The following is an 18103-nucleotide window of genomic DNA, read 5'->3' as shown; positions in this document are numbered from 1 at the left end:
AACCGTCAATGATTTCTTTATTCTTTTTTGTATCACTCCTGCGACTCCGAGCAGGAGAGGTGATTTCATAAAGGTTTGAACCATTTGGGCTTCCTCCAGTGGAGGAGCGGTTTACACAAAGGACATGGGTTCATCCTCGCTCCGGACACGATAGTGAGAGAAGGCCGTCGACTGGTTTCCTGTCTGAGCGACTGACTGCGTGGGAAAGATGTGAACGTTTTTTTGGATTGTGTGACAGCAGGAGTGTAATGATTGATTTGATTTTTTGGGGGGGGATGTGGGGTTGGTTTGAAGTTAACTGACATGTCCAGGCTTCCACTCTGAGCTGATCCAAATGTAGAAAATAAAGTGAAAAGGTTTACAGAACAATATGAGGAAATTGTTGATTTCTGCCTCCATAACACACACTTTCTCTTCCGGCAGAAACCGTAACAGCTCACAGAACGAGTTTAGCTTTTTTGTTGTTAACAAACAAAAGGTAAGTTCCTTGAGGCCTGACACATGTTTTGAATGCATTTCTTTCCTCATGAATCATTTGGAAATAAGCTTCTTCTTTTCTTTGCCTCGTCGGCGACAGCATTATGTTTTTATATTGTCCTGATGAATGTTATATCTCCAAGAACGCCTGATGGGAATTTCTTCAAACCCAAGGACTCAAGGATGAAGTGATTATATTCTGGTGGTTAAAGGTTAAGGTGACTTTGACCTCCAAGCCCATCCATTTTTGAACAACCTTCTGCAAGTTTTTTTCAAATTTGGCACAAAGATCCAATTAGGTTGACGGAGGCATACAACCACGAGGCAATAATTCTAGTGAAATGGTGCATTGTGTTCACTTGCATGCATTCTTCTTCTTCGCTGCCTTTGTTAACACGTAGCTGCGTTTCTTGGTGCGTTCCGGCCGCCGACCGTCCGTCAGGGGCAGAGTTGGAAGCCGCTGGCAAGACCGCTTAGAAGAATTCAGTTTTTAACAGAAAGAGTTGCTTTAGTGACAAAAACATAGTCATGGGGTGGGACCACTGTTACATGAGGCACCCAAGGGTGTGAACAGATCCTTATCTCATGTTTTGTGGGGGAAATGGGACTCTTCTCTCTTTCTTCATGAACATGACAGTGCAGTGAAAGTAATGGAGTCAGGCAGCAGACTCACTGCATGCTTTGTGAAGAGTTGAGTTAGTGCCAGGAAGACATATTGGACAAAAATCTTCCGAGTTCATCTCCTTCCTCCTGCTGCTCCTCATGAAGACTAATCTGTTGTGTACACAGTCTTCTTCACTCTGTTCACGTTGTGCAAATGAAGTGAGCGATTTCGAGGTGCCTGAGCTCCGGAAGACTTCACTCTGGTTGGTGTGCTGCAGACTTCAGAGGAACTGTGTGGAGTCTTTGATCTGAAGAAATGGGTCAACGCCCAATCAGACTGCGGCCCGCAAGGGAAACGTCCAAGAAAAGACGGAATATTGAAGCATGTTCAGAGTGCATTTATAAACTTGGATGTGTGTCCATCTAATTTAGTTGTTTATTATGTTATTGATCGTTGTTTGTTAAATCAACTTTATATTAGAGAAATTAATTTATACAATTACAATAATCAACAGTTATTACTTCATAATATTAGTTGATTATTGTGTAACTGAGTAGAAATGCAATATCAGGAGTTTAAAACTACCAATAATTAATTTTGTATGACTTCAATGAATGTATTTGCTTTGACATAACATTAAGTTGTTACCTCGAAAACAGATTTTTAGGAAATTGATGTTTGACAAACGGTTTCACTAATCACAAGATTTGACATCACTGCCTTTTATAAGCTGTTGAAGCCTGAACCTGAGAGGCAGCGACCAGCATTATCATCCATGTAAAGCTTAACTGATGGTCCATTTATTCTGTCTTTGTATGAATCGAATCGAGTCTTCGACTTTGGAAAATGGTCTCTTTAACAATAAAATGCTGTATTATCAGTGTGTGTGAAGTCACCCGAGTCTTTGATTCAGCATCAGGTGCAGGTATGATGATACTAAATACATCTGAATGGAGCCACGATCAACTAGAATAAAAAGAACTGGTTTCACGAAGAACCTCCTTTTGATATTTAACATAGTATCTTTTGTGTCTTTCACACGCCTTCCTGTTGTTCCCAAAACATTTAAAACGGCCCCTTCACCCTGTTGACATCGGGGTTTTTTTCCTTTAGTTTCTACAGTGTAATATTTAATGTCCTACATTTTCTGTTTTCCCACAATCAGCACAGACACTGTATAGAAATCAAAAAGACACGTCGGCGGAAAATAATGTACTTCATTGCAAAATGTGTGTCGATAGAGATTTAAATCATAGATCCTGTAACAGAATGTCTAAAATATTACGAATCTGAATAGCATGTTTACAATGTGTTTGCTGGTTAGCTTACTGGAGACTTCAGAGACGCCTGCATGGCTCTACCAGCAGCTGCACTGTAGCTTTCCATGGATTTGATATTTATTCTGTCCATCTGTCCAAAGCTTCGCTGACACATTGACAATCTGTAAAGACTTCACAGACCAGAAGACGCTGTCTGACTAAACTCACACAAACACAGAAGGAAGTTTTAACTTGTATTTTTCCAGGGAGAGTTGGGGTTTGGTTTGTGTTCACAGTTAAATCCTCCACTTTATGCCAAGAAGTCGTATCTGAAGGGGTTGCTAGTTGAAAGGACATTTTACAAATGAGCTTTCCTTTGTGAACTTTTTATGCAATACTGTATTATGACTTTTATGTTTTTTTTAACATGCTATACAATTAACTTTTTCTAGATGATATACTATGCTTTTTTAATGACATTTTAACATACTATACTATGTCTTTTTAAGTAATATTTATTAACATACTAACTTTTTTAAACAATTTTCAAGATGCTATTCGTTGACTTTTGACATTTACTTTTCATGCCATACTGTACTATGACTTTTCATAATAAAACCTGCATTGGGTTAATCAGGCAATTCATTTTCTTGTACCCACCCTGCCTATCTGAATTATATTGCACTGATACAGTGGTCCTAGGACTCATCACTAACTAAGACTGTTTAGTTGCGTCTTAAAATCAATATGTAGTGAGTATAAGTTTAGGTGTTTCGCTAATGTAAAACTCAATTCAATCTCAAAGTGGCAGTGAGGTCTTGTATGGAAAGGGTTTTAAAAAGTGTCAGAAATGTACTGAACTATACCCATCAATATATAAAGTAGTTAAAATGAGTAATAAGAATCCCCAAAAAGCTACGACAGTTTAAATGATCATGTTTATTGTGTCAGTGAATATCCGTTCATTTAAAAATAAATAGCAAGGGTACCAAGTGTTAACTACAGTAATTTAGTTAAACATGAGAACTGAACCCAGAACATACCATAGCCCCCTCAGTGAGCTAACACAGTAGCCATGTGTTGCATTATATACACACACAATCCATCTGTACAGCGCGTTTATTAACAATCCAAAAGGCTGTTAACTTCATACTCTCTAGAAAAGTACTTTTAAGTATAGAGTACGGGAGTGGATGAAGCGAGTGGAAAATATGCAGACATTTTACATAACCGATTCGAGATGTGTGAGGTCAAAACCTTGATGACGTCACCTGATGGGGTGACAGTCACCAAACTCAAAAGTGTTCACAGAAATACTCAGTAAAACATGTCAATAACTTATGAGTGTAAACGTGCTTCAATACTGACGGCTCATAAGAAGTGTGTAAAAATGAAAAGGTGCTCCTTTTCCTACCACTAAAAACGTGAATGATGCATTAAGTTAAACTAAAAAAAACAGTCAACAACTGCTTCTCTTGAGCCAGGCGTGAGGTAGGGGAAACAAATATTGCACAACCACATACCGGTACTGTAGCTTAAAGCACAGCCAGAGTGTGGGAGGTGGAAATCAGGGGCACTGTATATTCACGATTCACCACAAACCGCACAGTCATTTTAGGCATCTCTAAACATTATAAAATCTATTCAGGCACTGGAGTTGTAAGGGATAAAGTGCTTAGCATCAACATCTTGGTCACTCAGTCATAATGCCCAATGAAACATCATTGGTCCATGTTAGGGATCAGGATGAACGCCTACATCCGTCATTTTAGGGTCTTTAATGAAAGCGGCTGGTGCCATGTTGCTCAGCGAAACCGCTTTGGTAGGCGTGCAGCATCATGGGGGACCAGCCGCTACGCCGCCATCTCTTCTTGGTCGGGTCAGACCTCTGTAGAGCCGGGGGGGTGGGGGGCGCGCAGGAGGAGGCTTCAGGGATGGGAGCGCTTCCCCCATGAGGAAACGGCCAATAAGAAGCCAGGTGACATTCCACAAGGACACACCCTCTGGCTCTCACTCATCACTCTTTTTCAGGACAGTGGGGGTGGAGTCTGTGACGGTCCTGACTGGGACAAGCAATACATGGTACAGTTTGGTTGAATTTGATCAGCTCTTTGAATGCGTTGAGATTTCATCCCTACCTCATTTGGTTGAGCGGCCAGCTGGCGTGCACCGGTGTCGGCGCTGCAGAGCTGGGGCTCATTAGCATGGCACTGTAGATGTTGGCTGCCACCACCAGGATGCAGAGGAGAATGGGCCCGATGATGGCGCCCTCCAGACCTAGATAGTATGCTCCACCTGCCACTGCCAGACCCGTCAGATACGGGTGTCCACCCCTGAGACACGGACACAAGAACACAGATCAACACAAAGAAATACCTGGAAAAGTACATATTTTACCTCACATATCCAATATAAATCATGATGTGTATTTTTCAATACCTAAAAGCACACAAAACGTTTTTAGACTTTTTTGGGAGTTTACCATTCAATGTAGACACCAATACATAGCTTTATGGCAGCGAACAGTTCAATGAATCATCATCATCACAGGGAGGTTTGAAATGTGTCCCTGATTGCAGCTGCATTGCCAAACAATAAACGTCACAAAAACATATAAATAACAAATTTTTAACATGGATTTCAACACGATCCAAATTGATTTTCACCACAAGCTGAAATGACAGAATCAAAGCCATAAATGCAAAGCATGCTTTTGAAAATACTAAATTATGTGCGATTAGAGTTGACGTCCAGTAATGAGAAAATTAACACTGTTCTCAAAAAAGAAAAGTAATTTTACATATTTGTCTGTAGTTTGTTTTTCCATATGTTTGTGTTTCCTCTTACCTTAAGCCTAAATCCTAACTAGTCCTCTTTGTGACACCTGATCATAACTTAATCTTAACTTAAATTAAGTCCTGACCATGTATGGTAAGGAAAACACATTCACAGACGTGGACACATGGCTGTAACAGCTGTCATGAGCATTATCTGGCCTGCTGTCGTTTTCATTAGGTCTACATCAAACAAACGATAATTCCTAAAACTGACCAAGGCAAATGGATAAATTGAATAAATTTTACCAACACCATGGTTTCCTTTAAAAGCCATATTTGGGTACCAACCAGGCAGTTGGTTTGTTGAAATGTGACGGACAAATGAGGTAATGCCATGAGGGGAAAGTCAGACATCAAATACACAAGCTGGTAACAGTGCAACACATACGTACCCTGATATGTCAGAGTAGATAGCTGTATCTACAAAGTACGTTGGGAGCAGATGGCAGATCAGCAGCAGCACGGCCTTGACGCCTTCGCCCTGCGCCAACCACAGGTCACACACTGCCGGCACTGCTGCCCAGTAGGTCCCCAAGAACGGCACCGCGCCCAGGATGGCCGCCAGAGCTGCAGGCCAAGGGAGAAGGATTCAAGGAGTGAGGAAAAACACAGAATATGGCTTGGCAGGTGCTGTTAAAGTGACGACATTATCTGCTGTGAACACGCTGACTCACCAGAAGGAATGAAGACTATGTTGATGCCGAACATGGTGTGAGTAAGCCAAGTGTAGAGGCCGTAGAAGCCAGCCATTTTCAGAGAGGCGTCAAACACTCCTCTTCAAAATAAACACCACACACACACACACACACACACACACACACACACACACACACACACACACACACGGTCAAAGATAATCTCCTTTAGATTGTCGAAATAGTTTTTGTGTGTGCGATTACCTGATGGCCTCTTCTACAGACTGGCCTATGATATTTGAGGAGGGTCCAGGCTGGGAGAGGGGGGTCAAACTGATCACCCATTTAACAGGTTTGTAGTATTCACCACTGGAGCTCAACAGGTAGAAGAGAGTGGTCAGGAAAATCACCTGTGTATAAAAACAGCATAAATGTGAGAACGTTTGCTGATTATTTAAACTAAGGGATGAATTATTTTACCTGTGCTATCCAGACCATTAGCACATGTTTCTAAAATAAAAAAACATGCATACAAATGTGATGGCTACAATAAAATGTCCCCCGCCAACCACAACAAGGTTACTTAATGTTGGTAGACTGTACAAACACACAACCGGAATATTGTTTCATCCCCATCTGATGTGTTGTATTTTAGGACATATATTATTAGATCAGCTGACATGTTTGTGCTTGTTACTCTTGTTTGCTACAAAAGAATAAGAAGTAAATGTAATCTGAACATTTACCCTCGGATGGAATTTTTACTGTTTTTAAAATTGCAAATGAATAACCACACAAATAAATGTCAATGAACCAAACCCAGCCTGTGCCATTTTGTGTGAGATGGTTTAGAGCAGGGGTGTCAAACTCATGTTAGTGAAGGGGCCGCATGCTGCCCAATTTGATCTCAAGTGGGCCGGACCAGTAAAATCACAGCATATTAACGCATACATAATGACAATATTTCTCTATGTTTAAATCATTGGTGAAGGTTTTTGGATGATAAACCCTATTTTAAAAGGTATTTTTACAATAAACTAGAAACATAAAGACCAAAAATTCAGACATCAGCCCACTGTTTACCTGCCTGGGCTCTCCTCTGCAGATTCCCTCGCAGTTGAGCAATATTTATAGTAATGTCAGTGGTCTAATGAATTCTGACTCTGGGTCAATGTATAGCGTGCCCTAGGGCTGGGCGGTATGGCCAAAAATTCATATCACGGTATTTTGCAAGATTCTGCCGGTTTCACGGTATATCACGGCATTTTTTTTCCAAATAAACACATTAATTTATTGACGTCGAAAAGGACCGTCACCGCCATCGTTATTCACCACTCGCTCGCAACTGGCCAGCAGCTGTTTTGATTGGTACATAGGGTGCTAACCTGGAGGGATTTTGGACCCATGGAAATACCTTGATACTAGTGGCGCATGCGCGGCCATAACGACTATTGTCATTCTTTACAGTTTACAGTCACAGATACAGCGGTCTGAGCTACTTACGTCTCACGGATATAAGTTGACTCAGGGTGTGCAAGACATGACATTTTACAGTCAGTGGTCAGTGGCTCGAGACCCCGCTTTCTTTCTTTTTTTCTGCAATTTTAACAATTATCCCACGGGCCAGACTGGACCCCCTGGCGGGCCGGATGTTTGACACCCCTGGTTTAGAGTTTCATACCAGACTCAGGACAAAGTTGAGCAGAGCCGTGCCGCTGTGGAACAAGACGGTGAGGAGAGTTGTCGTGGTGGAGATGAGGAGGCCGACATTTCTACTCATTACCACCCACAAAGACTCCAGGATCTTCAAAACAACAGGAAACAGTAACAGTGTCATCCACAGGAGAACTATTAACCCCTTTGAGTTAAGAATATGTCAACGATTTATGAATTGCAGTTGTCATTACGCAGATAGTAGACCAATCAGGGCCCATGTTTGATCAAAATCCATTCACTGATGCTTGGAAATATAATATTTGATACAAAACACAAACAAATGACGTAGCAGCCCCTTTTGCAAACTTTATTCAAGTTATGGTCACAAATGATGATGGGCCGACAGATCATTGAAAGCTAAATATATGCAAACACTTGATGCAGAAGATGGTGTGTCATACTCACAGACAGCAGAGTCTCAATATTTTCCTGCAGAAAGGAGGCAACGTCCTTCCACTCGAGGATTTCTCCTAGCCAGCTGTTTCCTCTCTGAACCATCATCTTCTGACCGCGGGGTCGTCCAGGATGGGTCGTGTTCTGGGAAATGCATGAAATATTATGTGTTTTAAAAAGGATCTTACCCAGTTATTAAGAAGTTAAATTGACTTGACTGACCTTCACAAACCAGGAGTGGTACAATCTGTCCCAGAGCTCCAAAACCTGTTTCTCAATCACAGCGGTGTTGTTCACCTTGTCCCCTAACATCTTCTGGAGCTGCACAAAAAGAGAAAGACTCAATGAATAAAAAGGCTACTAAAGCATTGGGGGTTTTTCTTCCATATTTTGAATCAGAATTCACTGGAAAACATACAGGCAATTCATATTCTTACCTTTTGTGTTATCCATTCTCTACCGTGTTGATGAACATTAGTAGCAGCTGAATTGAGAGCCTTCTGCACCACACGAGCCTCTGGAAGCCAACTAGAGGAAGACGATGTCAGAAGAAGATGATTAGAAATTACAAACTTCAAAAACACAAAAGCGAAATATACAAATAATTTAAAAAAGAGTAACTGTCGTACTTGGCCCACTCCGGATGGTTAGACACGGTCTCATTGATGAGGTTACTGGTTACGTCGATGATGTGAACACTTTCATGGTGAACCTAGAAAAGATAGAAGCTACTTTGTTGTTGTCCGCGCCTCTGTAATGCAGTGAAGGAATTAAAAAAGGAACAAAAACTGTAGTACCATAGAGGTGAGCAGCAGAGCCATGAGCAGGGTCCCCATGACCAGGAGGAAGATGATGAAGATGCTGATGATTTTATCCAGAGACCGCTCCAACCACACGACCATCTACGCACATAGAGAGGACACGGACAGGAAGATGGAGAAGAAAGGAGGGGGAGAAAGAGAAACAAAGTCAGCAGAATTCGGAAGAGGTTGAAAACATACAGTGATCAGACACATGGAGAAACCTGTGTCCTTCCCATGGGATGAAGCCATTTTGGATCTAAAAGCTGAGAAAAGCAAGGTAGTCGACTGAGTGAGCCAGGATACGTGTACCTGCATGCACAGATCCTTGCACTTTAACATGAAAACATGCAAGTGAAAAACTCTGTCCGTGTGTTCTGAATGCATGACATTCCTGTCACTATCTTCTATTTAAAAAGAAAAAAAAGGTCTTTAAAATGAATTCTGTTGAAAAGGTGGTGAAATTCTTAACTCAGGTTTCTCAATGCTCCAAAACTGCATCAACAGCCAGCTTATAACAGCATCAGTGTCCATTTGTATGTGTGTGTTAATGTCACACAAGCCATGTGCTGATGTGAAGTTACTGGATACAATGGTTACCGCTAGTGGACACCCCTCCCCCGTAAGGCTACTTCCTTATGATTTCTCATTATATTGATGGTGAAATGATATGGCAGCAGCTGTCCCACTGCATTTCAGCGATACAGTCCTTCAGTCTAGAATAAAGCGTTTAAAATTGAATGTTGAACTTTTTTCTTACCATCTATAAGAATGCAGCCTTACTTTGCAGATGACACTTGGCAGGTTAACGGATGTGGATTAAATACAGTATAAAAAAAAATAATGCCACACAAGACCACTGATGCAATTTCAGAGAGGCCACACAAGCACCACATTCTTAATGCAGAAAGGAACCTTAAAAACAATGAAAAAGTCAATAATTAACATTTCAAATTATGTATTCAGAAATCTAAACATTGCACCAACACCTCTGTGACGTGGTCTCAACAAACACAGGGCATTCTCTGCTTCAGATATTGGTACTCGGTTTACAATAACAAACACTCTAGTTTTGAGGCACAACCCAAAGACAATAAAAGTAAAAAAAGGTCTGACGAGTCACCTTTCCCCATTGTTCTTGCATATAGGTACTCAACGCCTAGCTCTTTGTGGAAAGCGTCCATATTCTGAGTCAACAAGTCTCATAACTACAAAAAAAAATGCATTTCTGCAATATATATATATATTTTGCTATCAATGCTTCTTATATCACTATTCGATGCCAGGATTCAAGATCTGAACATAATTGAACCTTTAAAGAATAAGGCGAACAATAAATAATAACACATCTCATGAAAAAACCAAAGCCAACAACATTATTTACTTTAAATACACACAGAACCCTTGTTAGTCACATACATGTCTTGTCGGTTTGAGATTTGTTCTTCTGAAGAAAAATATAGAATACTGCCAGCCCGAAATGTTAATATCCAAAACTCATCCTTAGTCCTTTAACACTGACGCGACTACTATGCTACTAAATACAAACAGTTCAGGCATCATATAATAGCACAACAAATATAAGTAAAGCTATTTTATTTTTTTTTAAAAAGGTAGAAGTTTGCCCACATTGTTTTTTTATTTAGTGCTGCTTCCTATTGACAAACTGTTAGGTGTTTCCATTGTTTTGTCCATCCCCACTCCCGCCAATAAAATCTCCTGCGTAATCACATCTCTCCACGGGTTTCAGGACATTGTTTCGTCTTAATCTGTATTCAAAAATATATATACACATATCAGGCTTACCAGCCCACATACAGTATATTCAGATTTAGAAACGCGTCTCTCTCTCTCTCTCTCTCTCTACATCAGTCATCTCTCCATGCAGCCCCAACACTCTCAAGCAAAACCTGGCAGTTAAACCACAGCAGCGAAGGTACGACCAAGGCAGCGGGACCAAAGAGTCCCGCCTCCCCGGCCGCAGCTTCCTATAAAATAAAAGCATGACCCAAGAAAGCAGTGAGCAGACATATAGACAGCATGAAGGGGTGATGACAGTGGATGGGTAAAGCGCCAGTCCAAGCTTGTGCTCACACCTTTGCACACATCCACACATCATGTATACGAGTTTGTTTCCTTATCCTTCTTCTCTCGCTTTCTCTCATGCACACTCTTTCTGCCAGTCTCTCAGCACTCTGCTCCTCTAAGTCATTACCTGCTTGTTAAGCCAATGCCAGAGCTTGGGGAGAAGACAAAGAGACATTGGGAAGATTATTTTTGGAAAGACCTGTGCAGCAGTCTTCACATGTACCCATGCGACAAGAACACGATTGTTGGGTACAGGCAGTGAGGGGTCAGGAAGTGGGCCGTGGCCGGCAGGATTTAACTACAGTGTTTGAGTGTGGACTTGCACAGTGGGATGCAAATCATTGGGATTATAAACACACAACATACCTACATCCAGAAAACATCAGGAGAAAGACATCTTTGAATGTAAAATGTGTCACTTGTGGCCTTGTTATATTTGTCATGGCGAATATGTTGGCCTACTTATACATCCAGCAGGCAAGGATCAAAATTGACATTTATTTGGAGTCTTTTGAAAATATCTGGTTCTAAATCCTCCATTGTGTTCACCAGCCAACCTGCTACCTTCGTCTGTCTGCTGTTTGATGCTGAGCAGGAAGTGTACGGCACGGTGTCGGTTTATCAAAGCTGCATGATGCATCTGGAGCAAAACAATGAGCGGATACAACACAGAGGGGAACTGATACACATTTCATTTACTTTAATGAAAAAATATTGATTGGTGCAGCTTCATCGTCTGATTTAACTAAATATAAGAATATATTATTATCTAAAAAATAAGAGCAAAAGTATACCATGGCAAAAATAAATGACCAAAACGCAGTTAGTTTTGATCCCTACAATGCATTTAAATGTTGTTTATTGTCTGTAATATTTTCCTATGCCAGGTCCAAAATCTGAATGAATACATGATTTCATTTGTTAGTTTTTTTGAAGAAGGTGATTACACAAGATGCCCTTCTGCACTTATGCGCTGAAATCCTGAGCGATAGGTGCATCAGAAAAAGCACCATCATGACAAATAAGGAAAAGATCCCAAGCAATGACCGAAACCAATCTGAACTATTTCAATACTGACAGAATATTGTATCCTCTAGTATTTGAACTGCAGGAAACCAGTAGTCCTGAACTTCAAATATTATTAGCTAAACAGTGCTCGATAGCCACGGATGGCTTTTAAATGTGGACAGTGAGGAATATACTATATCAACACAAAATAATATCTAAAAGGATGTACACGTGAAACAGAAAAGGTGTGTGTGCCTGGATGAGGATGTGTGACATCAAAGAAAGAGGAAATAAAGACAGGGCCTGCAGCGGCGGCACCTGGAGGTCAGTCAGAGACGCTACCTTAGTGTCGATACGCAGCAGGAACTGAGCCAAGCCTTTGATTGGTCCAGGCAGCAGGGCCTCCTCTCGCTCACGTCCAAGCTTCTCCACCACCGCCCACCATGAGGTGAGAGTGCGCTCTGCAAAGCCCTTCAGGCCAAAGTGGACCACCAGCTTCTTCAGCACCCACACTAAAGGATAAATGCAACAGTCTGCGTACAGTAGAGCAAGACGCATGTGAAGAGTGTGCATGCATGCATGTGTGTGTGTGTGTGTGTGTGTGTGTGTTACCAGCCACAGGGATAGGCAGCAGTTGTAGGATCCAGAGGTTGAGCCAGATCTGAACCAGTGCAATGGCCCAGACCAGTAGAATAAAGTAGATATCACTGGCTCTTTTGGAGCTTTTCTCTTTCTGGAAGAGGCCGCCTGGAAACGAACGAAAGCCGCGAGGGAGCCCGGGCGTGGAGGAAAGGGGGCCCACAGGCTGCCCACCACCTTGGAAGAGATAACAGAGTTGGCACAGAGGAAGCATGTAGAGGAAGAAGAAGAAATAGTTTGTCGGCAAACCGCTGGTGAAACTAAAGCAGAAGTGTCTTGAGCTGCAGGTCCTCTCATGGCTTCTAAAAGCTGGGTCACAGAAATGTTGAATATAGAATACAAATGCAACTTCTTTATTAAAGTCATTTTCAGATTAATGCCCATTAAAGATGACACAGCCTAACCGCTTAAAATCATTAAAATCATTTTCAAATTAATGTTGTGTGTCAAATGACGGATTTCTTCAGTAAATAACTGTGTAATAAGCGGGATAATGTACAGCGATGGGTTCCTGCTCCCTGTCAAGGTTCATTATGTGTTAATGACATTACCTCTTACATACTACAGCATACACACATGATCTATAACAAACTGCCTCTCTAATACACAGCGTTGAAAGTGAGCTCTCTTACCTGTAGTGGAGTTTTCATTTGGCTCAGTTTTCATCTGGATGTTGCTACAGGAGATTGCCATGTAAATAGTGTTAGCAGCGAAAGACAACACCTGCCCCGACAGCTCTCCTGGGGAGGAAGAGAGGCGGGAAACATGAACACAAAGAGGCAGAGCATAACATAACACAGTGCTTAGTGTGTTTGTGTTTCCTGCATTGTCTAATGATCCAAAGCTGACTTGACCCCATTGACTTTTAAAGCAACTTGTTCGGTTTATTGAGAGTTATATTGAATATTGATACCACTCTCATGTCTGCACAGTAAATATGAAGCTCCAGACAGTTAGCTTAGCTTAGCATAAAGACTATAAACGGGGGGAAACAGGTAGCCTAGCTCCGTCTAAAGATAACAAAGTCCACCTACTGTACATGCGCCTCTAAAGATCACAATTTAACACATTATTTCTATTGTTTCATTCATACAAAAACCATTTCCCACTCCTCTTATTTACCATATTTATGAATGCCCAGTTGACGGGGCACAGAGGCTCCTCACTGTGGTACGTGTAAATGTGTGTGTGTCCATAAATCTTCACCTCTGGCAGGATCAGGTGGTTTCTCTTGGGAGCCCACGATGAGGAGTATAACCACAATCACAAATATGGGAACTCTCCACGAGCCGGTCAGAGACACTAAAAACAGAAGCAGAAATCAGGCTGGTAACTGTATGTTCTCACTATTGTGGAGAAACATGCTGCTGGCAAAATAGTAACCCTTGTGTCAGCTGAAACATATGTTTAGCCATCAAATTCTAAATAATATATAGAGATAAAATAAATAAAAACTTTGGCCACCCGTATGGTATCATTTATATATAAAAGACACATGCCATACATAGAACATTGTGTCAGATTTGCGCACAGTCATGTGAGAAACCTCCTTGCTCTCCTCAGGAGCAGAACTTCTTAACAGCTCACATTTAACATTTCACTCTTGAAGGTCAACATCTCTTTTCGACACGCCTTCAGTGTGCTAAAAATACTGGAGACTTTATCATCTTACTATGCAACTCTGCACAAGCTGGGATTAATAGACTTCACATTTGGAAAAAGTGTGTTCTGCCTAATTTTCTTAAGCCTCCTATAACTGCTACCTGCCAAGTAGGCAACATTTGAAGGAATCTTCTCAGGGGCAAAAAGGTAATTTGAATGAAAGTATGCAATGACAACCAACATGTCTAGACAGACTCTCCGGGCTGCCCCTCCTCCTCACACTCACCAATGTAGAAGAGAAAAATGGCCCAGACAGGAAGAGCCAGAGCCCTCAGGTATTGCTCAGTGTGGGGCCTCCACTTGAAACAAACCACCAACAAGTAGCCAAAAACCACAGTGCATACCTGAGAGGAAACAAGAGGCAGAGTTGCAACATATTTAAAAAAAAAAATAGAGGGGATGTTACGGGTTACCATCAGACCAAAGGTAAATGTAACTTTTGCTCCATCTACAGTATGGTTTCAGTGTTTATAATCTATACTCGGAAAGAAGTCTCAGTAATACATCAATTCAGAGGTGGTGTTTGTGTCAATCATTTAGTTATATTTTTTCCTAAATGAAGGTGTCCGCATGACTGAGAATAAACTTTTTCTGAAACTGAAACACATTTAAAAAAAACATTCGAAAGGCCTTAAAGTGATGAAAATGTACTTTCTGGACTTCCCAGACGTCTGCTGCTGTTTGGTGGGAAAAGCATGAAATGTGATGCCCCAGTCTGTAATCAGCTGATCACAAAGGTCATAGCTGGTTCCAATACACACAAAGACGTGTTTCGACGTAATTTAATATAGAGTCCTCCATCCTATTTTGGGACAAGAGCCCTGTGTCAGTCTACCTCAGCATTTAGAGAAAGGACAGGCTGTCTGAGGAGGAACATTTAATACAATTTGTATCTAGTCAAAGCGTAGCTGGACTCAGACCCCTGCAGCTGTTTACGATTAACAAGGTATCGATCAGGCCCTGAAACTGCAGCAAATTTGATTAGCTAGGATACAAGTTTAGGCATATGTTCCAAATAAAATAGGTACGTGGAATAACCCATTATGAGACACTTTCAAGGAAATGCAATTCAAACTATTTGCGGCATTTTGCGATGCTTTCAATTTAGTGTCATTAGTGATCGACAATTGATAATCGTTCATTAAATTATGTTGGGACGATATCACATTATGTCAACCTTTAACAATGTAACTTGTAAACCGTATTGATTATGAGTGCATTTTAAATTAAACTAGGCCACTAGTTCAAGTAGGGCTGCAAAGAACAATTACTAGTATCATTTACTCCACACATTATGTCTGAGATCATCATTCAGATTATGTCCGAAAATAGTGAAAATGCCAATCACAATTCGCAAAAATAATTTACTATCAAAGAAGGCCTAGATAACCAGTGGATGTTCACACTGGAGAAGCTGGAACCAGAGCAGTACAAATGGATGAATCAAGCATCAAACTTGTTTGTTCTTATTTTTTCTCTATGAACTAATCAATTAGTTATATTAGTTTTCTTTGTCTGAAGTTGACAGAAAACCTCAGACAACATCAGTAGAGTATGAATCTGCATAAATGTCCCAGAAAGTAAGATAAACAATGTTGGTAAAACATATTCTTTGTAATGGTGTCAGCTGTGTGCTGCAGCTTGACCTCGCCCACCCACGCGGGGTGACAGCAGAGGGTCTTGTTGTCATCCGGGGATGTTGCCGCTGTCAACTCACTCACCCACGCGGTGTGGAAGCAGTCCAGCGCGGCCCCGACGACGCCACAGACGTGCCCGAGGATCACCTGCATGCCGACCACACTCCAGAACAGGTACAGGAAGTAGAGCAGCGGCGTCCCGGCTCCAATCACCAGCAGCACCGTGAGCCTCTGCAGTACCAGCCGGCCCATCGCCTCCACCCCGTGGTTCACGCACCACACGGGGATCAGCAGGGTGCCCACCAGGATGGGCGTGCCGGTCTCCTGCAGACCGCTGAGCCACGAGCGGCCGAGCCGGGCCAGGGAGTACTTGAAGGGGTGCAGGAAGGTCCCGCAGAGCACCGCCCAGAGCAGCGGGCGGAGAAAGGCCTCCAGGATGAAGTAGACCAGGACGGAAGCTCCGCAGCAGATAGCCACGAAGATCATCGCCCCCGTGTTGTAGAAGGCCTGTTTGATGTTTTTGTCAAACTTCAGGGAGGACGGCTGGGTTAGCAGTTGGCTCACCATCCCGACGGCCGGCTGGACGCTCTCGGAGAAAAAGACAGAGTACGGCCGCCCGATGAGAGGGCTCTCCGGGGGAGAGACAGCGGCAGGCTCCGGCGCCGATTCCTCCTCGTCTGCCATATTCCCTGTTTTCGCCACGGTAGTCAACCCGAGGGAGCGCTCCTTCTTCTTCTTCTTCTTTGGCCGTGTATGGAGGTTGGCGCCGAAAACAGGTTTCGGGCGCATTACCGCCGCCCACTAATCTGGAGTGTGGACTCAGGATCTATATTCTATTATTTAAACTCTAATCTGACAACAAAACAAAGACATTTAAATAGTGAACCAAACAAAAGCAAACAAATAAATAAACAATTATAAAATAAATAAAGACAAATTCTTCTCAAATTCTTTTCATTAGTCTTGTTGACCCTAAATACTGTAAAAGAAGTTTCCAATATTTGTCACCAGGCCTTTTTTGAATATTTCCTCTCCAATCGTTCCATTTTTTTCCAAATGTCTCAATCGTACTTCTGACAGAATAACAAAACATGGTCCACAGTTTCTTCTTTTCAAAAATCACACTTCAGCGGTCAACCAAAAGATCCTTCACCCATTAGAACATGTTACCCGAAATTCCTAATCTTTTAATTATGATTAGTAAATCATATGCTTTTTTCCACATAAGAAATGACTCCTACCACTACCTCCTTATTCACGTGTGCCTTCCTCACCTCTGATTCTAGGCATGCTATCAGATGCATTGTTCCCCTCCCTTTTCTACATCCACTTTGGTATTTTGACCTAAGATTCCTTGTTTCCAAATAATAGGTTAGTCTTTCTGTGATCATACACTCCATAATGTTACACATGTGGGAAGTCAATGCTATTGGTCAGATGGATTGGTGGGATGTTTTACTGGTTTCCCTTTCCCCTCCCCAGAGAGTACTAAATGGGCATACAAATCCCCACACCAAATTACTTCTGGCTAATGCCTTTATGGCCTCCAATGCTTCTAATTACAATCTTTGACATGGATGATAGAAATTCAATACAGCCAAACTTTCATCCCTAACCAAACTTCAACAACTGCATACTTTCTTTTTCTCTTGAAGAAATACCTTGCAGAACAAAGATAGCGCATCCTTCTCCATTACCCCTTCTCTATTCCTTCTTATAAGACATACTTTATTAAGTTTATCATCTCACCCATCAAGGAATCCTTTAAATTTTATATAATATATTCCCATCTCCCATCTGGTTCTTTGTCACAAGTTGTTCAGTTGAGACTGCTCCTTTCACATACTCATGTTCCCCTCCACATTTCCCCCACTTTATATTCCCCTTTTCACCCTGTAAAGGGAATACAAAATATGTCTATATTTCTGTTGTATATAACACCTCCAAGGCGGTGGGACATACGCCTTTACAGTGTAACGTATCTACCAAGCAACACCCTCTCTTGGACATCCAGCAACACTGAAACACTATCAACCCTCTCTCCCCCTCTTCTGGCTTGCAAACGTTTAATCCCAATACCTTTGCCACCTCTTATGCTTGACCTCAAATTCTCCACCCTTTCGACCACTGGGTTACCGCATATAACGTCTCTCACAAAGGGCCACTTGACTGCATAACTTTCTCAACCACCATGTTGCACACTTTGTTTCCGCTTCATTGCTTTCTCTCTCTGCTCCTTATCTTTACACTTGATTAACAAATCGCCATCACCTTTGTCATCAAAATGTCGGACTCATTTTCCTTATATCATGTACTTTGAACCCCTAATTTTCAACAATCTTCCTCCT

General features: G+C 41.8%; 1 protein-coding gene across 1 annotated transcript; it reads right to left on the bottom strand.

Moving 5' to 3' along the window:
- Positions 1-3260: 3260 nt before the first annotated feature.
- On the bottom strand, positions 3261-16439 carry tmem245 (transmembrane protein 245; the record flags this gene model as incomplete). Its single annotated transcript, XM_079227774.1, has 18 exons — positions 3261-4399; positions 4479-4673; positions 5570-5744; positions 5852-5952; positions 6077-6222; positions 7494-7616; positions 7934-8065; positions 8144-8242; positions 8359-8449; positions 8551-8633; positions 8719-8823; positions 10937-10960; positions 12160-12329; positions 12430-12633; positions 13089-13196; positions 13663-13758; positions 14345-14462; positions 15840-16439. The coding sequence occupies 18 exons, from the start codon at positions 16437-16439 to the stop codon at positions 4351-4353; spliced, it is 2619 nt and encodes an 872-aa protein (XP_079083900.1). The 3' UTR covers positions 3261-4350.
- Between the last annotated feature and the right edge of the window lie 1664 nt (positions 16440-18103).

This window comes from Taurulus bubalis, assembly GCF_910589615.1.
Source record: "Taurulus bubalis genome assembly, chromosome: 12".
Lineage (NCBI taxonomy): Eukaryota > Metazoa > Chordata > Actinopteri > Perciformes > Cottidae > Taurulus > Taurulus bubalis.
The sequence above is the reverse complement of the archived record's forward strand: the minus strand, read 5'-3'. Positions and strand labels throughout refer to the sequence as shown.